At 34.5% G+C, this 26,485-nt stretch overlaps 1 protein-coding gene across 38 annotated transcripts in view; it reads right to left on the bottom strand.

Annotated features, from left to right (window-relative positions):
- Nucleotides 1–26,485, bottom strand: part of LOC102948481 (coiled-coil domain-containing protein 7-like) — a 227,246-nt gene that overhangs the window by 87,557 nt on the left and 113,204 nt on the right. For 30 of the 38 annotated variants that reach the window (XR_006219729.1, XR_006219728.1, XM_042991369.1 and 27 more), the window contains 5 exons: nt 24,554–24,581; nt 23,793–23,903; nt 22,580–22,690; nt 19,602–19,721; nt 18,580–18,609 (listed from right to left, as the gene is read on the bottom strand). Coding sequence is in view for 36 of the 38 variants with exons in the window: in XM_042991369.1 (XP_042847303.1) it covers nt 18,580–18,609; nt 19,602–19,721; nt 22,580–22,690; nt 23,793–23,903; nt 24,554–24,581 (400 nt within the window). In the remaining 2 variants the exon portion in view is untranslated. The remainder of the gene's footprint in view (nt 1–18,579; nt 18,610–19,601; nt 19,722–22,579; nt 22,691–23,792; nt 23,904–24,553; nt 24,582–26,485) is intronic. The other 8 variants (XM_042991395.1, XM_042991365.1, XM_042991391.1 and 5 more) reach the window with 2 other exon arrangements.

Raw genomic sequence — 26,485 nt, 5'->3', positions numbered from 1 at the left:
TGAAATTGTTACATTTTCCCCTCAAAGTCAGTGTATGTAGCTCTTTATAGTCCATAAGTTAAGCCGGCAGTGAGGCTTGTGTTCTTGAAGAGCAAAGTTGGCCCAGTTGGGCGGGGCTCAGTGTAACAGCTCTGTTCTCCACTAGATGGCACTGCTAGCCTACTGGGGTGGATTGTTGCGGCACTCATAGGTGCATATGCACATGCGTGGGAGCGGTGAAAATGGCGCCACCCAGTGCCACCCAGTCTGTTCTCCCAGATCAGTAATTGTGCACCCATCCTCTGTCTTCAGCTCTTGTCCACTCCCTGATTTTTCACTCTCTGTGACCAGGCCCCAGGCAGTACCTCTCTCCTGTTTTGTCTCAGATGCGGCTGTTTTCCCTGGCCCCTTACTTCCAAAGGACTGCGGTTTTGACCTGTTCAGCCCCTCTGCAGGAGGGTCTCACCGAGCAATGGCCGAGTGAGCAATGGCCTAATGAGCAATGGCCAAATATTGGTTACACCCAGGAATGCACTCTGGACCCTGCTGCTGCCAGTGCCCCGAGACTGCAGCCAGGTAGCAGACTGCCCTTAAAAAGTTAGGAGACAGTGAAGCAGCAGCATGTCAGGGATTATGGAAAATCACAACACACATCTGGCACCAGGATTCACCCTTAGCGACCTTGCCCCAGCACCAGCAAATATGGCCACATTCCAGGGTCTGCTGGGACCAGGTGGCTTCAACAATCTGTACCAAATGTCCTTCCAGCAGTGGAACCACTTTTCCCTGTGTGGCCCAAGAACCTCCTGGACCCACTCTGTTCCTGGGGATTCGTCCTTTCCACCAGAGCACTGCCAGGTATCAAGCTATGGAGTTGCAGCCTTTATGCTCCCCTTGTTTACAGTCTTAATGGAATTTAAACCATCTCCTTTCTCCTTTTTTAGTTCAGTCCCTGTGGCTGTTTCCAATTTTCCACTTTCTCTCCAGCTGCTTTGGGGAGGGGTGTTTTTCCTGTTTTCTGTCCCTCTCCCAGTCTCCATTCTCTCTCCACCCGCAAAAGTAGTTCCCTACCTTTTGCGGCTTCTTGCTCCCCAAATTCACCTCTCTCTGCGCCATGTACCTGCTGAATTCTGTGGTTCAGGTTGTGCAGATTGTTATATTAATGCTCCAATCAGTTTTCTAGGTGTGTAGGATGGTTTAGTGTTGGTCTGGCTGTATTTCATGGATGCAAGACACACAAAAAATTTCCATGCTGTTCTGCCATCTTGGCTCCTCCTCTCAAAAAATTTTTAATGTTTATTTACTTTTGAGAGAGAGAGGGAGACACAGAATTGGAAGCAGGCTCCAGGTTCTGAGCTATGAGCACAGAGCCCTACTCAGGGCTCAAACTCACAGAATGCAAGATCATGACCTGAACCAAGGTTGAATGCTTAATTGATTGAGTCACCCAGGAGCCCCATATTATTGAAACTTTTTAATATGTAATTTTATCTAGTGTTGCTTCCCAAGCTTTATCCTCTTTTTGTACTCAATTATTTGATACTGAAGTATGTAAATTCTTTTCAGGATAAATCTAGAATCATGGTCATAAAATGTCATCAATAACAAAAACAACAAATTACTACTGGCATTTTGACGGAAATAAATTGTTTACAAGTAAGTTTTAAAAGCCTTTCTTTTAGGAGCTTTTAATGCTTCATTATTAATTCATCATAAGAGATCAGCATATTTCCTGATATTTATTTATTATCAGTTATTTTATTATGTCTTTACTTGTTTCAATGCTGTAGTATATAGGAATGCTGTTTCCTGTAACAAATTTTTTTTAGTCAGTTTGCTAAACTTTTCTGTATTGATATTTCAATTTTTATTTGATTATTTTAGGTTTTAAAGGTAGAAATATAATAATCTGTAAATAACATTCATGTTATATTATCTCTTTCAATATTTATAACAGATTACTTTTCTTATTACATGGATTAGGCATTTTATAACAATGTTTTATTTAGCAGTAATAGACAGCAATTTTTTAATTGGATATTTTATTTCACCATTAAATATGCCATTGGGATATTGGTTAGAAATAGATTTTCTTCATCGTATTAAAAAAGAATTATTTATTTTGTAATTTTTTAAAAACAGGAACAGCTGTATATCTATAAAAATGAAATTTTTATAAAAATAAATAGGAAAACACATAACTGACATTGTTTTCATCACTTTATCAACACTTCTTGTTACTTAAACATCTGAAACTGAGGAACATACTGTCTTCTATATAATAATCATGGTAATATCAAGTACATGCTGTATACATACAGTAGTTCCCCCTTATCAATGAGGAATATGTTCCAAGACCCCTAGTGGATGTGTGAAATCACAGATAATACCAAACCCTAGATAGACTATGTTTTTTTCTGTACATACATATCTATGACAAAGTGTAATTTATAAATTAGGTACAGAAGAGATTAACAACAATAAGAATAAAATAGGACAATTGTAACAATATACTGTAATAAAAAGTGAATATGGTTGCTCTCTCAAAATATCTTACTGTACTGTACCCACCCTTCTTCTTGTGGTGCTATAATATGATAAAATGCTACATGATGAGATGAAGTGAGGTGAATGATTTAGGTACTGTAACAAGTGTTAGGCAACTACTGACATTCTGTTTAAATTTCAGATGGATGATCACCTAATTCCAGATTGTAGGTTAACCTTGGGTAACTGAAACCATGAAAAGTGAAGCCCCAAATAATGGGATACTACTGTGATCAATTTTAAGAAATTTTGATAGCAATAGAGAAATTATAGCAAAAGAGAAAGGAAGAACAAAAGAAGGGTTTGCATGAGAGGTTAGAGGAAACAGTTTGTATTACTTCTAAAGAGTACAATCAGATACTTCCAAGATTTTCTCTAGTTCTCTTGGGGTCATAGCAGAGTAAATAGCTAGATTATATGGGTTTGAAGTACATATTTAATTATGAGTTTTAGGCAAGTTACACCATGTCTTACTGTCCTCATTTCTTAAATGGTGATAATGGTAGTACTTCCCTCATAAAGTTTCTTACATGCATTACTTATTAACTGTTTAATATTAAATGTTTAATAAATAACAAAATGTTTTCCATTATAAGTCCACATGTAAAAATCATAATTTGTTAGTTTTCTATTTGTAATTACATCCCAAATTAACTTTTCTGAATGTGACTATTTATGCAATTTAAAGTTATTTGTATTAATTTTTATTTTTTATTTTAAGTTATTTTTGATATTGTATACACTAAACACTTCCACTTGGACAATTGTATGTTTCTTAATTTGAGGATGATCTTTTGATTTTGAGTCTACTGGATCTGATATCTGAGGCATCTTTACATATACAAAATAGATGTTTGAAATACTTTAAAGAGAAACATACATCTACACACATTTACTCTGAAAGGGTGTTGAAACACAATGATGTATTTATTTTCTCATTTTGTTAAGTTGGTGATTTTCTATATTAAATTGCACAGCTTAATAAACATCAGTTAAATAAACTCTTGTAATTTCTAAGAAAATTAGCATTTGTGAATAAGTCAGTGAACTAAACACAATTCCTGAGTTTTTACATATATATATGTATGTATGTATGTATGGGGAATAAGCTTAGGAATTCCCTGAGTTTGCACCAATGGGTTAACAAGGCATAAAGAATCAGAAAGCCATAGGATGTTCACACCCCAGTTTCAGTAAACAAGATTAGGTAAATAATTAGGGTGGGGCAAAGGTTCCAGTATAGAACAAAGGTATATGAGGTAAACAAGATTAGGTATTCAGGGTGGAAATGCACCCCCCCCCCAACTTAGTACAATAGCAGAAAGCTGCTTTCACAGGAAGGAAGGACCAAATTAGGTAAACAAATAAATAGGGCTATAGACTGCTTTGGGGTGATGTTGCCCAGAGTGGAGCTAATTAACAAAAGAAAGGTGCCTTGCTGACCCTGAGGTAGCATGTTCTCTCTTTCTTGTCCCCTAGACCAGTTTAGGTAAACAGAGGTGGTGTCTCACAACCTTCTGCCCAGTGCCAGGATTTTATATTAACCCAAACCCCTAACACCGCATATTTTCAAAACCCCCTTTCCCTCATGCCCATGAGTTAATGTTCACAGTTTTATTGTCTCTTTGTGCACATCCATCTCCATGTTTATAAGTCTTCTGATTCTAATAAAAACAGAGCAAGAACCCTTAATCAGGGCTCTTGTCTTCTCCTGGACAGTAGCCATCTCTCACATTTTGATCCTGAATCCCGCTCTCTTGCTGGACAAGACAGAACTTCAGACCTAGAGTCTACAACATGTATGTATGTACCTGTATGTATGTTTGTGTGTGTTTGTGTGTGTGTGTGAGTATATATATATATATATATATATATATATATATATATATGGTTAAGAACTGGGGCCTGAGATAAAGGTAGATAAAAATGTGCCAACTCTTTAGGGAAAGCGCAGATATTAAAATACTACAGATTCATGTGAGTAAAAATATTTAATGCCATTGATACATATTTTGAGGGGTTTTTTAGAGGTTTTTAAATTTTTTTAATGTTTTTACTTATTTATTTTAAGAGAGAAAGAGTGAGAGAGAGAGAGCATGATTGGGGAAGGGGCAGAGAGAGAGAGAAGGAGGAAGAGAATCCCAAGCAGGCTCCACACTGCCAGTGCAGAGCCTTATGCAGGGCTCATTCCCACAAACCATGAGATCATGACCTGAGCTGAAATCAAGAGTTGGACACTCAACTGACTGAGCCACTCAGGCATCCCTATTTGGAGGTTTTTAAAAATTGTTAAACATTCCTACTAATAATATTGAGTGGCAAATCAGCTTCATAATCTATTTCTATATTTTGCCCATTTTTATATTAGATTGCTTATTCTTTTTATATATTTACATATTAACTTTTGATATTGTATTATAGTCACACTAAAAGGGAGGGCCTGAAAGACAGTGGTAAAGAGAAATCCTTCTGTGAGCAGAACTTGGGCAGTACATCTAGGGCTTCACTATATGTAGAACTAAAGATTGTCTGAGATTTAGATGTACATTAATTTGGGGATAGAAGATAATGGATTTGGCCAGGTAGTCAGGGACTTGGAAAAACAGAGATTGAAAAAATGATGAGAGTCTTGGCGACATTTATGTCCATTACTCCTTAGAATAGGATTCAAATGCATAAAGATATAAATATCTTTATTTTGTAAATGTGCACAAGGGTATTTATTAAAGTGTAAGCTCTTAGCTTAATGGTCTGCCCTATGAATGGCAGTTAGCCTTACTCCTCTGCTACACTGGTGCTTATCTCATGGCCCTAAAGTACCAAGAAGAAAGCTATGATAGCCATAATGAAGCATCTGCAAAGACTTAATAATAGAGTTTTTCTCACTAAGAATGATCAGGATTCTGGGACTGCTGAGTGCTCAACTTGTCAAGAGCAAAGGACAAAACTGAACTCATCAATATAACATCATTTTCCAGAGGGAATAGGAAACTATCCAGTGACAGATTGATTACACTAAAATTTCTATCATAGAGAGGGCAGTGATTTGCCCTCAATGGATTAGATATATATTTGATGTACTTATTTGCTTTCCCTGCCTATATAATTTCTACTAGTATCATTGTTTATTAACTTGAATCTTTTCCACTGTCATAGTATCATATACAATATCATCTCCAACAAGGGACATGTTTTATGGAAAGTGATGTGCCACAATGGGTTTTACCAATGGAATTCACTGGTATTAATAGAAACTCCACCATTTAGAAGCAGCAACTTTTATGAAAGAGTAAAATGGCTGGGTGACATCTCACTATGATATATATGACAACACCCTGAGAGTCTGCAGTGTTGATATACGTGATGCACTTAGACCAGACTTAGAATAGATGCCAATATCCACCCCATAGCCTAACCCCATATCCCAAACACCTATTAACTCATTTAAATAATTTTCACATCATTTCCCAATCTTCTTCATTAAATGGATTACAGAGGTCCTTGTGCCCAAGGGAAAGAAATCTCCCACTAAAGAAACAGTCATGTGTCCAATTAACTACAAACTGTGATTGTCATCTTGACATTTGAGGTTCTTATGCCATTAAATGAACAGGTAGACAAAGAGATTACTGTACTGGTCACAGGATTGATACCAGTAATCAACAGGGAATTGAGTTGGTCCTAATTCGTGAAGGCAAGAAAAACTATATTCAAAACCCAGGGGATTCACTGGGTCACCTTATAATACTCCCTTGCACAAAAGTCATGAAAATGGAAAAATACAGCAGCTTAATAAAAATAAAAACATCAAAGAATCAACTATTATAAGAGTAAAGTTTTGGGTTACCTCACCAGATAAGTCCCGTCTAGCAGGTAGTGGCAAAGATGAGAATATGGAAATGAAATGTGAGAAAACAGCTATGGTAACTAAGCATCTTCATAGCTAGTTATAGAAGTGGCAACTAAGCACCTTCACAGCTAGTTATAGAAGTGGCAACTGTAGTTATAGAAGTGGCAACATGAGAATGTTTATGCCCATTAATTGTTTTACAACAACACCCCCTTTTTCTCCTCTGCCACTTTATATACAGAACATTGGTGGTGAACAATGTTTTAGGTTACATATGGGAGTAAGACCATATTGATACTATTCTTTAATTAAGTGGATTCTATTTTTTTCTTTCTTCAAATTTTTAAGGTTCTAGTTAGTTAACATACCATGTAATATTAGTTATAGGTATACAATTTAGTGATTCATCATTTATATAACACTCAGTGCTCATCACAAGTGTCCTCCTTAATACCCATCACCTATTTAACCCATATCCCTGCCCACATCCCCTCCAGTAACTCTCAGTTTGTTCTATATACTTTCCGTTTTTAATTTTTAATTTTATTTATTTTGAGAGAGAGAGAGAGAGCATGTGTGAGCGGGGGAGGGGCGGAGAGAGAGAGAATCTCAAGCTCCATGCTTAGCATGGTCTGACATGGGGCTCAATCTCACAACTGTGAGATCATGACCTGAACTGAAATCAAGAGTTGGACACTTAACCGACTGAGCAACGTAGGTGCCCTATGTTCTCTGTACTTAAGAGTCTGTTTCCTGGTTTGGCTCTCTCTTTTTTTTCCCTGCTATGTTCACTTGTTTTATTTCCAAAATTCCACATATGAGTGGAATCATATAGATTCTAATAGGACCTAATGTCCCTTAAATTGGATACACAAATTTGTCTGGATGAAGAATAAAATGGGGATATTGAGGGGTAAAAGAGGTAGACCAAGAAGACATCTTTAATTTCACGTTTACAATCATTCTTCAATTTTCTCTATTTAGCTATATGTCCCCCAAATCTAACATACATGGAGTACATCAATTGGTTCCCTTGCACTTTGGCTTCCAGTTGAATCCAGCCAATAAAACCATAGCAGGAGATCAGAGGAAGAAAAGACAATGAGTCCAAGGGATGTATTTCCATGGCCTGCATGGTCACAGTAACCTGGCATGTACCTCCCCCGTCTTAGGTCTTGCCAGGCTAACCTCTCCATATAGCTCCAGTAACTATTATTTCTCATTTCCTCCTCAGAACTAGAGGTAGTTAACATTGTCCCACTTTTTTCTACATCTGAGTTGCTACACTTTTTCTTATGATTCCTTAGATATTCCTTCCTCCCTTGTAGACAGTCCTTTTATTAAAATTGCAAATTACTCGATTTGTGCCATCTCATTTCCAGAGACTTTGACTTATACACCCACCAGTAGCAGACTAGATAAAAGGTAGTACATTCATACAACAGATTGTTTAACAATTAAAATAAACAAAATATAAGCTACACATGAAAACATAGCATTAAATTTTAAAAAGATAAGAAAGCATATTTAGAGAATTATTTATAAACTTCAAAAACTTTGTGATTTATGGATACATATTAAAACGGTAAAGCTGTTAGGTTTAACCATAAAAACTTGCCATTGTCGTAGGTCAAAAAGGGTTGAATATTAGCAATTGCATATAGTTTGATCTAAAATAAAGGGAAATAGAAAAATGATTGCCCAAAAATCTAAATAGTTATTGCCACTGTGGGAGGGAAGGGAATTGTGAAAGATATACTGAAGATTTTATGTGACATCAGTACTTTATTTCTTTACCTCAGGACTGGTTATCCTATTTTTGTTTATATAATTGTTAAAATTTACACACAAGTCTTATGAAATATCCCATATTATATTTCACAATAAAAGTTGTTTAGAAATAAGTTAAAGATATGTTCAGTATTATTGCTCTTGAATATCTTTTGGCATCTTTATCAGTACTTCGTTAAATTTCTGAACTATAAGAGATTTTTAAGTCACTTAAAAACTATATATTAAAAAAACTATATATTGAAACTACACAGCAATATTTCCTCTTGGTTTTATAATGTAATGAGTATAGGACCACAGTACAGTAGCAGTGAATTACTATAGACTGTGGTTAAATCATATACATATAGACAGTACTTTTTCTGAGTGCATGTGTGAAAATCTTATTATTTAATAACTATACTTAGTTATTAAACACATTTGAATTTACTATTCAATTTTATTATGGTATACATATTTTAGGGAAAAGTTTAAATTCTTAAAATAAATGGTTGAAAAAAATGGAAAGATTAAAAACGTTATCAATCTAAAAGAATGAAAGAAAAAAGAGAAATCAGTGGAGAGTTAAGATGGCAGAGTAGTAGGGGGACCCTAGGCTTGGTTTGTCCCTTGAACACAGCTAGATTAACATCAAATCATTTTGATCACCGAGGAATCAATCTGAGGATTAAGAGAACAATCTCCACATGTAGAATGGGAGAAGGTGGCAGGTATGAGATGTAGAGACATGAATTGGGAAAGAGAAAAGCCATGGTGAAGCAGAGGGGAGGGAGACCTTTTCACAGAGAGAGGAAAGAAAATGAGAGAGAGGGAGAAAATAGCACATCAGGTTTGCACAAGACAAACACTTTCCCAAGGCCACTGACTGGGGAATCAAGAGGAATTAATTATTGCAAGTTTTTATAAGCAGTAGAGCTCAAATACTGAGGTTTTAGAAGTACCCACCATTTGCCAGGGTAAAGCCAGGTGGGACAGTGATGTTCCTGGGAAGAATGAGGGTGGAAGCCTGGGAGGAGACAATGTGGTATAGGGATCCCCTGGGTTGCACTGGGAAAGAACATTCTCCTTCCTGGATTACATTTGAAAGAGGGTATATTGCTTCTCCAGGGACAAAAGATCCATTCATCAGCAAAGGACAGAAGCAGATACAGAGAAAGCAGATAACCTGATCACAGCATTTTGCTGTGCTTCCACGTAAAGTCCAAGCAAATGTGTGGCTGTGCCACTGCTTTTCTGGGGCAAAATGGCACTACACACAGCACAGCAAGATGCTCCTCTGGAGCAGGAAGCAGAGCCATTACATGGTGGTTCCATTAAGATTTGGAGTTTTGAATTCCAGGCATGCACCAGAAATAAAACACAGAACTGTAGCACCGGGCATGCCATTGGCCTGGACACAGACAGGGTGAGTACAGGGATCTGATGGAAGCCTGGGACAAAAGAGGGGAGATTGTATACTTTTCTGTGAGGGCTTCCTGAACAGCGGCAAGCATGAGCTCCCCTCTCTGGGAAGGAGAGAGAGAGGTGACACCATCCCCACCCCCCCACCACCCCTGTACCCCCACCTCCACCCCACCCCCACCACCAGTATGGTTGGACTTCAGTAAGCAACACAGCACCCCCAGTGGAAGATGGAGCTGCTCACACCAAATCCCACCCCCCTGTACCCTGCAAGTATAATTTTACTAGGGAGGTCTGACTATGAGCCAGCACAGCGGGCCTCTTTCCCAGAAGACCAGCACAGGCCCCCCATGTGTACCAAGTCTACTGATCATATAGTACTTTAAAGCCTCAGTTCAGGGACCAGGCTCCCTGACCCCCCCCCCCAATTTGGAATCAGACTTATAGTTTTTCTGTGTGTGTGTGTGTGTGTGTGTGTTCCTTTATATCTTTGTTCCATTTCCTCTCCCTCTTTCTCTCTCTCTCTGGATAAGGATTTTTTTTTAATCAGGATTACTTTAACAAACAATCAAAGCACACCTAGTTAAAGGTCCAAACACTCCCCACTACAAGCAAGGAGGAACACTGGAAACATTTCCTGAAGTACCAGTCCCTGGAAAGTGTATGACCTTTTCTTAACATAGCATTACTCACAGGAGCAGGAAACATAACAAGCTTTCATAACTCTCAAAAGACTGACCTAGACAAAATGAAGAAGACAGAGGAATTTTCCCCCAAAAGAAAGGTCAAGAAGAAATCACAGCCAGGGATTTATTTAACAGATGTAAGCAATATATTTGAACAATAATTAAAAACAACAGCATTAGACTACTAGCAGGGCTTGAAAGAAGTGCAGAGGACTCCAGAGAAATTCTTACTGCATACAAAAAAAACCCCACAAAAACTAGTAAGGCTGCGATAAAAAAATGCTAATGATGAGATGCAAAACCAACTGGATGTAATCACAAAGAGGATGGAAGAAGCAGAGGAATGAATAGGTGATATAGAAGATAAAATTCTGGAAAATAATGAAGTCAAAAAGAAGAGGGAAAGAAATCTATCAGATCACAAGAGAATTAGGGAACTCCAAGAACCCATGAAGTACAATAATATACATATCATACGAGTTCCAGAAGAAGAGTGGAAGAAAGGGGCAGAAGGTTTATTTGAACAAATTTTAGTTGAGAACTTCACTCATCTGGGGAAGGAAATAGGCATTCAAGTCCAAGAGGCACAGAGAACTCCCCTAAAAAAAACAAAACAAACAAACAAACAAAAAACAGGGCAACACCAAGGCATAGCATAGTGAAATTGCAAAAAACAAACAAACAAACAAAAACACAAAGATAAAGAGAAAATTCTGAAAGCTGCTAGGGACAAAAGGTCCTTAACCTACAAGAACAGACATGTAAGGTTAACAGACCTGTCAACAGAAACTTTGCAGACTAGAAGGGAGTGGTATGATATATTCAATGTCCTAAATGGGAAAAACATGCAGCCAAAATACTTTATCCATCAAGGTTGTCATTCAGAATAGAAACAGAAATAAAGAGTTTCCAAGACAAGCAAAAACTAAAGGAGTTTGTGAACACTAGGCTAGGTCTACAAGAAATATTAAAGGGTACACTTTGAGTGGGAAAGAAAGTAACAAAGACTAGAAGGGAACAGAGATAATCTACAGGAACAGTGACTTTACAGGTAATTAAATGGCACAAAATTCATATCTATCAATAATTATTCTGAACGTAAATGGACTAAATGCTCCAATCAAAAGACAGAGTGTATCAGAATGGATAAAAAACAAGATCCATTGATATGCTGCTTACAAGAGACTCATTTTAGAACCAAGGACACCTCCAGATTTAAAGTGAGGGTATGGAGAATGATTTATCATGCTAATGGACATCAAAATAAAGCTAGAGTAGCCATACTTATTTGAGACAAACTAGATTTTAAATCAAAGACTGTAATAAGAGAGGAAGAAAGGCACTATATCATGAAAAAGGGGTCTCTCCAACAAGAAGATCTAATAATTGTAAGTATTTATGACCCCAAGTTGGAGGAAGCCAAATATAAAAATCAATTAATAAAAAAACCTAAAGAAACACATCAATAATAATACAATAATATTAGGGGACTTTAACATCCCAGTTACAACAATGGACAGATCATCTAAGCAGATTAACTAGGAAACAATTGCACATGGGAAATTCTACAGAATAGATATATTTAGGTCACAAATCAGGCCTCAACAAATAAAAAAATTGAAATCATACCATGCACCTTTTCTGACCACAACACTATGTAACTAGAGGTCATCAACAAGAAAAAATTTGGAAAGAGCACCAATACATGGAGGTTAAACAACATATTACTAAAAAAGAATGGGTCAACCAGGAAATCAAAGAAATTTTAAAAATACATGGGAAAAAATGAAAATGAGGGCACAAGTTTTCAAAATCTTTGGGTTGCAGTAAAAGTGGTTCTAAGAGGGAAGTATACAGCAATACAGGCCAATCTTAAGAAACAAGAAAAATCTCAACTAAACAACATAACCTTATACCTAAAGGAGCTAGAAAATAAACAACAAATGAAACCTAAAGCCAACAGAAGGAAGGAAATAATAAAGATTAGAGCAGAAATAACTGATGTGGAAACAAACAAACAAAAAGTAGAACAGATCAATGAAAGCAGGAGCTTGTTCTGTGAAAAAAATAAAAATATTGATAAATCTCTAGCCAGACTTATCAAAAATAAAACAGAAAGAACCCAAATAAAAACACAAATGAGAGAAGAGAAATAACAACCAACAGCACAGATATACAAAAAACCATAAAAGACATTATAAAAAAAACCCATATGCTGGGTAGCCTGGGTGGCTTAGTTGGTTAAGTGATTGACTTGATTTCAGCTCAGGTTATGATCTCACAGTCATGGGATTGAGCCCTGCAACAGGCTCCTCACTGAGTGTAGAGCTTGCTTTGGATTTTCTCTCTTTGCCCCGCCTCTGCTTGCACACACACTCTCTCACTCAAAATAAATAAATAAACTTTAAAAAAAAGCTATATGCCAACATATTGGATAACCTAGAGAAATGGATAAATTCCTAGAAACATATAAACTATCAAACTGAAACAGGAAAAAATAGAAAATGTGAACATGCCTATAGTCAGCAAAGAAATTGAATCACTAACAAATTACCAGAAAGCTCCCAAAAAACAAAAGTCCAAGGCCATATGACTCTACAGGCAAATTCTGTCAAATATTTAAACCAGAGTTAGGATTGTATGGTTCTTATTCTTTCTTTTATTAATGTGGTGTATCATACTGATTGATTTGTGAATATTGAACCAGCCCTGCAGCCCAGGAATGAATCCCACTTGATCATGGTGAATACTTTTTTTAATGCACCGTTGAATTCTATTTGCTAGTACCTTGTTGAGAATTTTAGCATCCAGGTTCATCAGGAATATTAGCCTGTAATTCTTCTTATAGTGGGGTCTTTGTCTACTTTTGGAATTGAGGTAATGCTAGCTTCATATGAGTTTGGAAGCTTCCCTTCTGTTTCTATTTTTTGGAACAATTTGAGAAGAATAGGTATTAACTCTGCTTTAATTTTTTTAATGTTTTTATTTATTTTTGAGACAGAGAGAGACAGAGCATGAGCAACAGAGGGACAGAGAGAGAGGGAGACACGGAATCTGAAGCAGGCTCCAGGCTCTGAGCTGTCAGCACAGAGCCCAACACAGGGCTCGAACTCACGGACTGTGAGATCATGACCTGAGCTAAAGTCAGACACTTAACCAACTGAGTCACCCAGGAGCCCCAACTCTGCTTTAAATGTCTGGTAGAATTCCCCTGGGAAGTCATCTGGCCCATGACTCTTACTTGTTGGGACTTTTTTGATAATTGATTCAATTTCTTTGCTGGTTATGGGCCTGTTCAAATTTTCTTTTTCTTTCTATTTGAGGTTTGGTTGTGTGTGTCTTGGAATTTTTCCATTTCTTCCATATTGTCCAGTTTGTTGGCATATAATTTTTCATACTATTCTCTGATAATCGTTTGTATTTCTGTGGTGTTGGCTGTGATCTCTCCTCTTTCATTCATGATTGTATCTATTTGAGTCTGCTCTCTTTTCTTTTTGAGAAGTCTGGCTAGGGATTTATCAATTTTGTTTATTCTTTCCAAAAACCAGCTCTTAGCTTCATTGATATGTTCTGTGTTTTTTTTTTTAATATTCTATGTAGTTTATTTCTGTTCTAATCTTTATTATTTCTTTTCTTCTGCTGGCTTTGGCCTTTTTTTCTGCTTTTTTTCTAGCTCCTTTAGGTATAAGGTTAGGTTGTATATTTGGGAACTTTCTTGCTTCTTGAGATAGGCCTGAATTGCAATGTATTTTCCTCTTAGGGCTGCGGCTGCCTTTGCTGCATCCCAAAGGGTTTGCATTGTTGTGTTTTCATTATCCCAAATCTATAAAGAACTTAACTGAAGAAATGACAGAAGACATGAATAGAAACTTTTCCAAAGAAAACATCCAGATGGCTAACACACACATGAAAAGATGCTCAACATCTCTCATAATCAGAGAAATACAAATCAAAACCACAAAGAGATACTACCTAACACCTGTCATAATGGCTAAAATTAACAACCTAGGAAACAACAAGTGTTGGTGAGGATGAGGAGAAAGGGAAACACTTTTGCACTGTTGGTGGGGAGCACAAACTGGTGCTGCCACTCTAGAAAACAGTATGGAGGTTCCTCAAACATTAAAAACAGAACTACCCTACAACCCAGCAATTGCACTACAAGGAATTACAAAGGATACAAAAATGCTTGACTATCAACAATAGGCAAATTATGGAAAGAGCCTAAATGTCCATCAACCGATCAATGGAGAAAGAAGATGTGGGTAATATACATATATATATATATATATATATATATATATATATATATATACACACACACCCACACACATATATATATATATACACACACACATATATATACACACATGTATACATATATATGTATGTATATGTATGTGTATGTATATATGTATACATATATATACATACATATACATACATATACATGTACATACATACATACATACATACATACAGTGATGAAAAAGAATGAAATCTTACCATTTGCAACAGTGTGGATGGAACTGGAGGGTATTATACTAAGCAAAATAAATCAAAGAAAGACAGGTATCATATGACTTAAATCATATGTGTAATTTGAGAAACTCAACAAATGAACATAGGGGAAGGGAAGGAAATATAAAATAAAAACAGAATGGGAGGCAAATCATAAGAGAGTTAAATATAGAGAACAAACTGAAGGTTGGTGGAGGGTTGGGGGGATGTGTTAAATGGGTGAAGGGCATTAAGGAGGGCATTTTTCAGGATGAGCACTGGGTGTCATAAGTAAGAGATGAATCACTGGGTTCTACCCTGAAGTCAAGACTACACTGTATGTTAACTAACTTGAATTTAAATTAAAACAAAAAATAAAGAAGAGTCAATACCTATTCTTTTCAAATTATTCCAAAACAATAGAAGAGGAAGAAAAACTTCCAAACTGATATATGAGGCCAGAATTACCCTAATACCAAAACCAGATAAAGATTCCGCTAAAAAACAGTACAGGCCTGGTGTGCCTGTATGGCTCAGTCAGTTGAGTGTCTGACTTCGGCTCTGGTCAGATCTCACAGTTGTGAGTCTGAGCCCTGCTTCAGGCTTTGTGCTAACAGCTCAGAGCCTGGAGCCTGCTTCAGATTCTGTGTCTCCCTCTCTGCCCCTCCCCCACTCACACTCTGTCTCTGTCTCTGTCTCTCTCTCAAAAATAAATAAACATTTTAAAAAAAGAGCAGAGGCCAATAACTCTGATGAACATGGATGCAAAAATTCTTAATAAAATACTAGCAAACCAAATCCAACAGTACATTAACAGAATCATTCACCATGATTAAATGGGATTTATTCCTGGGCTGCAAGCATGGTTCAATGTTTACAAATCAATCAGTGTGATACACCACATTAACAAAAGAAAGGATAAGAACCATATGATCCTTTCAATAGATGCAGAAAAATCATCTGACAAACTACAACATCCATTCATGTTAAAAACCCTCAACAAAGTAGGGTTGGAGGGAACCTATCTCAATATAAAAAAGGCCATATATAGAAGACCCACAGCTAACATCATCCTCAATGGGGAAAAACGGAGAGCTTTTCTCCTAAGATCAGGAACAAGACTGGGATGTCCACTCTTACCACTGCTATTCAACATGGTACTGGAAATGCTAGCCGCAGCAATCTGACAACAAAAAGAAATAAAATGTATCCAAAACAGCAAGGAAGAAGAATTTCCCTATTTGCTGATGACATGATACTTTATGTAAAAAATCTGAAAGACTCCACTAAAAAACTTAGAACTAATACATGAATCATTAAAATCATAAGATACAAATCAATATACAGAAATCTGTTGAATTTCTATACACCAACATTGAAGAACCAGAAAGAGAAATTAATTAATGAATCCCATTTTCAATTGCACCAAAACATAAGATTATCTAGGAATAAACATAATCAAAGAGGTGATAGACCTGTACTCTGAAAACTATAGAACACTGATGAAAGAAATTGAAGATGACACAAAGAAATTGAAAAACTTTGCATGTTCATGGATTGAAACAACAAATATTGGTTTTTGGAATAACAAATATTGTTCAAATGTCTATACTACAGACAAGCAAAGCTGGAGGCATAACAATTCTAGGCTTCAAGTTATATTACAAAGCTGTAGTGACTAAGACAGTATGGTACAGCACAGAAACAGACACATAGATCAATGGAACAGAATAGAAAATCTAGAAATGAACCCACAACTCTATGGGGAATTAATCTTTGATAAGCAAGAAAGAATATCCAATGGAAAAAAGAGTCTCTTCAACAAATGGTGCTGGGAAAACTGGACAGCAACATACAGGATAATGAAACTGGACCACTTTCTTACACCATACACAAAAATAAATTCAAAATGGATGAAAGACCTAAATGTGAAACATGACACTATAAAAATCCAGGAGGAACACAGGCACTAATATCCTTGACATTGGCCATAGCAACTTTTTACTAGATATGTGTCCTGAGACAAGGGAAACAAAAGCAAAAATAAACTTTGGGACTTCTTCAAAATAAAAAATTTCTCTACGGTGAAAGTAACAATCAATAAAACTAAAAGGCAACCTACCAAATGGGAGAAGATATTTGCAAATGACATATCTGATAAAGGGTTAGTATCCAAAATCTGTAAAGAATTTATCAAACTCAGCACCCTAAAAACATATAATCTGATTAAAAATTGGGCAGAAGACATGAATAGACATGGACATTTTTCCAAAGATAACATTCAGATGGCCAACAGATACATGAAAAGGTGCTCAACAGCACTGATCATCAGGGAGACACAAAACTACAATGAGATATCACCTCATACCAGTAAAAATGGCTAAAATTATCAACACAGGAAACAATAGGTGTTGGCAAGGGTGCAGAGAAAGAGGAACCCTCTTACACTGTTTTTGTAATGCAAACTGGTGATGCCTTTTTATATACAATACCAAAAGCACAATCAATGAATAAAATAAAAATGATAAGTTAAATTAAAAGGAAAACAAACTTCTGATCTCTGAAAGGCACTGTTAAGAGAATAATAATACAAGACACAGACGGAAGAAAATATTTGCAGAACATATATCTGATAAAGAACTGTTATTCATAGTATTTAAGGAATGCTTTAAATCTCAACAATTAGAAAACAAATAACCCAATCACAATATTGGCAAATGATCTGAACAGATACCTTAACAAATAAATCATATAGATGGCACATAAGCATCTGAAAAGAAATTCTACGTATGTGTCATCAGGGAATTATAAATTAAAACAATGAGATACTATTACACACCTATTAAAATGGCTAAAATCCAAAACACTGAAAACAACAAATGATGCCAGGGATGTAAATCAATGGGAACTCCAATTCACTGCTGGTTGGAATGCAAAACACTAGAGGCACTTTGCAGATGGTTTGGCAGTTTCTTGTAAAGTTAAATACAGTCTTGCCATATGAGCCAGCAATCACACTTCTAGGTATTTGCCCAAGTTTACTGATAATTTATGTTCCCACAAAAGTTATGTAGATCCCAACAGGTCCTAATTTGGTTTGACACAACCAATTAATGAAGATATTGTTGGGTTTTTCTTGTGGGTTAGGATCATTATAAGAAAATACTAAGATGCTATAGGCACCATTAACTTCTGTCTAAAATCTTAAGAAAAAACTGTAAATACTTATCACAAGAAGGCATACAGCTATATTACCAAAAGACAAAATAAACATTAAGGCACAAAAATATTCCTAGAAAGAAAGATTATACTTTTAAAGAGACAAAGGCTCAGTTTATCAGATATAAATAACAAGTACAAATTTGCACACATTTAATAACCGAGTTTCCAAATACATAAAACAAACCGGCAAAACTACCAGGAAGCACAGAGAAGTCTGTAACCACAGTGGGAGAATTTAACATAACATCTCTTAGTAATATAGAATAGACAGAACTTCAATTAAAGAAGAATTGAACAACCCAATAAATACATTTGAGCTAACAAATGCATACAAAATACATGATTGATTATAAGGACAAAGTTTTGCTGCTTTCTTTAATTAAAAATAAATCAGTGATATTGAAAATTGTCATACTTACTACTTAGTGTTTTCATTTTCACAGGTATAAATTTCTTACTTTGAGACTGGCTTATTGACAATGTAACTTTATGCTTGAGTAAAAGATTTTCATCTAACATATCTACTTTCTGAGCTATAAGAAGAATGCTTTTAACCCATTAAGAAGACAATTGTATTCATTAATTTGTAATTCAAATACATACCAATTATTGAGGAATATTTCCTTTCATGTTCTGAAACATAATCAAATACCATATTGTTGAAATAGTGATGTCTACTCATTGTTGGGATAGTGATTTACAGAGTGACTATGTGAAATACAGAAATAATGGGAGTACTTTTCAAGAGAATAGTTTTATAAGGTATTCACAATTTAGGATTAAATTCAATATTTTTGTAACAGATAATCGGTGAGGGAATAAAGAAATGGTAAAGAATACATTCAAAACAAATTTAAAAGAATATCAAAAACACATCAGATAAGAAAGACAAAATACAAATCATTTACCCCCAACATATCAATACTTCCATTAAATGTAAATCTTATTAAATGTTCCATTTAAAACACAAAGACTGTTACATTGGATTAAAAAATAACCAACCACAATGCCTTTTGTTTTAAAGTTACACAACTAATTCATAGCAATATGAAAAGATTGAAAGTAAAATGATGAAAAAATTATTCTATGCAAATAATTACATTAAGATACTATGTAAATATTAGATAAAATGGACTAAAAGCACACAAAAAAGTTATTACAAAATGTCCATCATTAAGACAGAAATTTCAGTTCACTAAGAATATATAACATTTTAAAATTTGTGTATTTATTACATACATATGTATATATTTGCATATAATTTATATTTATTATATACAGTAAAAAAACCTTAGAAAAATAAAACAAAAATTGGCAGAACTACAAAGAGTAATAGAGAAATAAACAATCACAGTAGTTGAATTTAATATACTTTCCTCACAAATAATAAGCATAGAATCTCAATGAAATTAAGAAAGCACCAACAACATAATTAATCAACTTGACCAAATGGATAACATACATGCACACACATTACAGATGTAGCATATATATGTATATATGATACAGTATATAGCATGCATTTATGATTGAATATATATATTCATGAACTGAAGAAAGAAATATATTAAATATCTTTTAATAATTTTTTTATTTTAAATAATATTTTTAATAATTATACTTACTAGTAAGTCCCACTTTTCTGGTAGCTCCAAGTGTCTTAATTTGAGATGAGCCTTTTGAGATTAAAACTTCATTATCTTCAGGTGAAAGATTTTTACCTGCTTTTTCATCCATTTTCTCAGCTATAAAAATAGAGACTTTTAACTCAATAAAAAGTAAAAGTTAACTCTCTTTATTTTTAATAAAGAACCACTTACAGTTTCTTTCCAGTTTTATAAAATTTAAGCAAATGAACACAATTTAAACAAATGATCAAACACTTCCCCCACACACACACAAAACAAAACAAAACAAAACAAAACAAAACAACACAAAATTCTGGTGAATTTTCAAAACAGACTATAAAATTAAATATGAAAATCATCACAGTGCTTTCCTGAAAGTATGTGGAGGTACTTTTGTTACTTTATACACACATTTAGAAAGTTGTAATTAGACTTTATTGTACTAAGGGCATTTACATTTTTTAAATACTTAAAAATTTTAAAACGTATAGGATTGATGTAAAAGTTAGACTGATTAGAAAGTAATAATTCCAAAATAAGGAAATGAAATAGAAAGAAAGTTAGGTCAGGTAGGAAGAATACAGAGCACTCCAAAATAGAAATAATTAAATCCAAATGTATCAATAAGTACCATAATTATAAATGGATTATATGTTATAGGGATAGACAAAGACAGTCATACTAGATTTATAAATAATTTAATTATAGGTTATTTATAAGTGACACTACTAAATAATAATAATACAAAAAATTGGAAACTAAGTAGGTGAAAAAAGATATGTCATGTAAATGTAACCAAAATAAATATGCAATAGTTATGTCACTGTCAGACAAAATAGGATTTTGGTCAAAAGACCTTAATGGAGACAGAATAAAATGGCACCTTTCAGAAAAAGAAATCATTGAATTCATAAGAAATTATCTAACATTTGTATTTCTATGCACCTAACAACAGACAGTATAAGGAAAATTGGCAATATAATGAAAATAGTACTGCAGGAATAAATAGATAAGTCCACAATCATAATGCGAAAATTCAATATGCATCTCTCCATAATTGGTAGGACAAACAAAATTCAAGAAAATCAAGAAATAGGAAATTTAAATAACACAATAAAAATCTGACTTAATAGATGTATGTAAGCTTGTAGCAGAATATACATTCATAAACAAAATTCTGTTCAAATCAATTGAAATTTTAAATAATTTAATAATCATAATTATCATATTCACTACTGAGTCTTTTCTTTCTAACAGTTTTAAGTGTCAGGCAAAATATTTTCATCTGATATCTCATCCATTTTCTGGGCCTCAAGAAGAAAGTCATAAAAGCACTAAATAGAGAACTGGATCTGTGGTAGAACTTTTGGATTTACAATATATGTTATTTATCCAACAATATGTTATGTCATTTTTTAATGATATAAGCAAATCGTGTCTAGTTGAAATATAAATATCATGTGAATATACTTTCACTTGTGTGTATGTAAGCAGTCTTGCTACTTTTACAGAAGCATTAAATATATTTAATTTAGAAATATTATTATAAACATTATTATATATACTTACATATTTAAAATGATTCTTTAGTTTTTTTAGAGTATTCACATTTTAGAATAAAGTCTAAAAATTTTTAATCAGATATGGCTAAGGAAAAACATATAAGGATAAAAAAATACAGAGAGTGAAAAAGTGAAAGAAAAGTAGGAAAAATTACCCAAGAAATGGGGTAATTAAAAGTAGAAATAACTAGATTATATATGATTGAGAACTACTTAAAAGACAAAGAACGAGCTGAATTTTAAGATATTTACACTTATAAGTTTCTTGCAAAAGATACAGCAAAATCACAAAGATATAAGAAACAGGATAGAAAAAAATATAGGATGCAAATACCAACCAGAGGTTTATGGAGCTACATTAATAGTAGATAAAGTAGTTTTGGGGGAAAATAAATAAAAACTTCCTAATTAAGACAAAATGTTCTGTCCTTGAAAGATATTATAAATCTTAACTTTATATACCATAAATAATAGAGTGTTATAAGATATAAATCATAAGCTGCCACAACTGCAAGAAAAAATAAATCCCAAAGTAAGATTTAACACATCTAATTCAGTAATTTTAAAACAAAGAGATAAATTATTAATAAGTGTCTAAAGTGTGATGGGAATCATTACCAAAGAGCATATGGTTGAAGACATATTCATAAATCCAAAAGTGTTCTCCTGAATTTAATTAAAAATAATTCATAAGATTTACATTTAATTACTTGCTATCAAGATTCATATTTCTAGTAGTTTCAAGTTTTTTACTTTGAACTTGGTTTCTTAAAAATAAAACTTTGTCCTCAGGAAATTGATTTTCCTGTGACATCATTTCATTGTTTTGTTTTTCAAGAGGAAATGCTAAGGAAAAAAAAACATAAATGTTTGAAATGTCTGGATATGCCAAAAAATCACCAAATTTTCTTCCCATGGAAGAAAAAAATCATGTGAATAATTTTCATTAGTGTGCGTGGAAGCCATTTACTTAATAATTACTGACCTTGCAAATACCAACCAAACAGTATTATTAATTTTGCTTTTGTCTCTATCTTAGGATATACATGCCTTATCTATTTTTTAATATTTACTTATTTTTTGAGAGAAAGAGAAAGAGAGAGAGTGTGTAAGCATGGACAGGCGAGGGGCAGAGAGAGAGGGAGACAGAGAATCTGAAGCAGGTTCCAGGCTCTGAGCTGTCAGCACAGAGCCCGATGCAGAGCTTGAACCCAGGAACCATGAGATCTGACCAGAGCTGAAGTCAGACACTCAGCTGACTGAGCCACCCAGGTGCCCCAGGATATTCACACTTTAGATCTGAGTGTAAGGTTTCTGTAAAATATATGCCCAAAAAACATATTCATGAACCAAATGAAATCTGATGAGGTTAATTTAAAATAATTTAAAGTTTCCTATAATTACTATACTTACTTTTACGTCTTTCCTTTCTGGAAGTTATTTTTTTCTTTACTTGCACTTGGGATTTTGATGCTGAATCTTGACTCGCAAACATAAGATTTTCATCAGGTATGCCAAAATAAGCTATAGAAAGAGATAGATTTAGTCTACGAACTGGAAAAACAGATCTATTGTGAAATCCCTAGATTTCAAATTTATAACAAATGCACAGTAGCATTTTCCTTCATTTGTATAAGGTCATAAGTGAATTATTATAATGCTAGAACTGTTATGAAAATGGCTGATTTCAAAACTGTCTCATTATTTCATAAATGAACCTAAGTAACAAATACATTTTATGTTGGTCCTCAGGTGTCATGGGTGATTTATACTTAGGCTAATACACAATAATAGACCAAGCAATGAAAACTCATATGCACAAGAGTATTCATTACAGCCTTTTTTGTAATTCCAAAGTACTTAAAACCATTTAAATGTTAAAGCATGGAGACTGGCCAAATAAACTGATACATATATCTCAACTACAGAACTGGTATAATATGAATACTTCTATAATGGTAGATAATTGTACATATGTATGTATGTATGTATATATGTATATGTAAGACATTCTTCACCCATCTGCACTGATACATTTGATGCTTGTCTGATGTCATTTTATGAAACACTGGTTGAAATACTGGTGGGCTGGTGCCCTTTTATATTTAGACTCTTGTTTATATTATCACAAGTGAATAAAGGCTTAATTGTGACTTTCAAATTAGTTTATTGTCTGAATTAACCAACTTCATAGCTAGCAGCTCTCTCTCAGTAACAAATGATGACAGTGTGGCCCAATTAAACCTCTCACATTTCTCAATTGGACCTTATGTCAGAATGACACTACTACAGGTCAGAAGTGCCCAATTGTCAAAATCTCCCAAGAACTGTAATCTCACAGATTCAGCTAAAAGATACTTTGAGGTATTACTGGAGAGTTATTGGGCCTTGGTGGATACTTAATGTGTGTCCTATGACTGTGAAATAGTCTTATGATTTGAAATTCCAGCCTGAGGGTATTAATGCTTTTACTTTTGTTTTCTAGTTATCTTTGCATATTCACAATTTAGGTTAGAGTGTAAAGTTTCTATAAAACATATGCTCAAAAGTGTCTTCATGAACCAAAGAAAAAAATCTTCTGATGGATTTAAAATAATTTAAACTTATCCATAATTATTATACTTACTATGGCACCTTTTCTTTCTGTAAGTTATTTGTTTCTCTACTTGCATTTGGGGTTGTGACACTGAATCTTCATTCACAAGCATTAAATTTTCATCTGGTACTCCAAAATGAGCTAAATAAAGAGATGCATTTAGTTCACTAAATGGAAAAGCAGATCTATGAAAACTTCAGATTTAAATTTATAACAAGTGTACAATAGCATTTTCTTTTTATAGCTATAAATAAATTGTCCTAATGGTTGATCTGACATGGAAATGATAAGAAAAGTTTTAATTGATACTACTGAGGCTGTCTCATTATGTCCTAAATATTCTGAGGCAACAAATACATTTCATAACAGTCTCCACTTTTGGGTTATTTATATACTAGGTTAATTGATAACAATAAACCAACCAACAAAAATGCATATGTACAAGGTCTATTCATTACAATATTGTCTGCAATTGCAAAATATTTAAAATCATCTAAATGTTAAAGAATAGGATATTGGTTGAATAAACTAAGGTTATGTTATAAATTATGGTATAGTATAATCTATGGCATATTACATGGTATAAACTGCTTTATGTATTTGCATAAAATTAATAAATATTTCTATAAACTGACAAAAAGAGCTAATGTTTAAGTGGAAAAACTCTTTAAAAAAGTGTATCTAGTATGCTAACTTTTGGGTCAGAAAGAAGTAATCAGAAACAAATAGAGAAATAGATATTAAATTCACAAAATAGAGGAAAAATAAACATGAAAATAATAGTTACTTACCTATAAGAAGATGGGATGGGAGAGAAGTCTAAGGAATGCAAAGAGAAGGACATATATCTTTTGCATAATATTTGCTTTTTGAAGCAGAATAATGCTCTCTATACATTCCAAAAATAAAATTAAATTAACAAGAATAAGAAGAGGAAACTAACACTGAATGCAAGTGAAATGACTCTAGTGAAGGGATAAAAATAACAATACTAATCCAAATAAGTCATCAATACAGTGTTTGAAAAATACCCTCAATCTTAGGCAAGAATATAGGGGGCAGATTGCAAGAAAAATCACTAAATCATTTGAATAGACTTATTTTTGTAGTGGTATGTGCTGAGCAGTTCCTTAATGAAGTTGAAGCATTATAGGATTGAGCAACTACATGCTCAGGCTCTTAGCTCCAATAAAGATTCAAGATTAACACTGGAAGAAAGAATATACACATATGAAATGGAGGAAGGCAAGAATGAGACATGAGAGATTAGAATTGAAGGTGTCCAGGAGTCCTCATGATTTCTAAAACATGTATATGCACAATATGCATGTATATATTCACATGCACATGTATGCATGAATATGTGTGTGTGTGTGTGTGTGTGTGCGTGTATCTCAATATATATTAGTATAAGTGTATAAACTATGGAATGCAGATCCAAGTTAAAATCCTATGTGTAATCTTTCAGGTTCAACCCATAGAAAATTACGAAGTTTTTAACTGGCAGTTATCATATGAAAAAACTTCCTACTCCACACTAGGCCTAAAACACAGCTGGTGTGCTGATCTTTACAAGGAAGTACAATCATGTATTCAGGCCTCTCCAGGTCAGCATTCCCTAGACCAGCTGTTCCATTCATAGACTTCAAATGAGGCACTGTACTGTTCAGGTGACTCTGCTTAGGCTACCTTCCTGGGGAAGCCTTGAGGACAACTTTCTCCTTTCTGACTTAGTTTTCAGTACTTTCCCACTCCTAGCCCTCCCCAAGTCCCTCCATATCCTGGCGCCATAAAATGGCAAGAGCCTTTTGTTTGAGGATCCTTCAGCAGTGAGAGACAATCTCCCCTCTGCATTTGTGATGAACATCTAACACTCCCCTGGTTCCTTTAATAGGGAAAAATGGAACATTGTTAAAGTTGGCCCTTTCCTGTTTTGACTCTTGCTTATAAAATATCATAGTAATTAGATAAAGTAATTAAATTACTTTCAGTTTGGCTTATTAATTGACCAACTCAACAACTGTCAGTGCTTTCTCTGACAAATTGGTGAACAGAGCAGAATGGTTAATAGAGTGCACTGACTTTCTATCTAGAAGGCAAACACCCTCAACTTCCCATAGGGCACTTTTGAGAGGTATTAGAGAAATCCATCAGACACTCTCCAGTGATGTTAGTGGGTCATTTTCAAGAGTCTGAGAGTTCCATGGGTACTTCATTAGCCATGCCAATAGAACTCAGAAAATACTAGTGGATCCTGGGGGTGTTTTTGGTAGTGGTAGCAACTGGTTACATAACTTTTTCAGGTATTAGGGGGATCACTGGTGCTTCCCTTTAGCCTCTAATTCCTTGGTCAAACTCATATGGTGGTCCAAAATACAGATCCAAAAGAGAGACTCTAGGAAAGCTAGAGAAGTAATTCCCTAACTACTGATATAGTCCTTCAGTGATGACAAGAAAACTCATCAGAGACTCTGAATGCTGAGTTGTACCCAGTTACCATTGTTAGGTGTAAATATGGTTCTGGCACCAAAAGACAGCCTATAACACAGCAAATTTTTGTTAAGATTCATACCTGAAATAAAAAAAGAACAAAGATCTCTTTGGGATCACTTTGTTTAGTAATCTGATGCTCTTAGAGACTTGGATAGTTTGCCTCCTTAATGAAGGGGGTAATCTTGTTAAACTTAGTGAGAGTGGCACCTCGAGGGTATGACGTTAAAGAC

The sequence above is a fragment of the Panthera tigris genome, chromosome B4 (genome assembly GCF_018350195.1).
Source record: "Panthera tigris isolate Pti1 chromosome B4, P.tigris_Pti1_mat1.1, whole genome shotgun sequence".
Lineage (NCBI taxonomy): Eukaryota > Metazoa > Chordata > Mammalia > Carnivora > Felidae > Panthera > Panthera tigris.
This window is presented reverse-complemented; position numbering and strand designations above follow the sequence as displayed.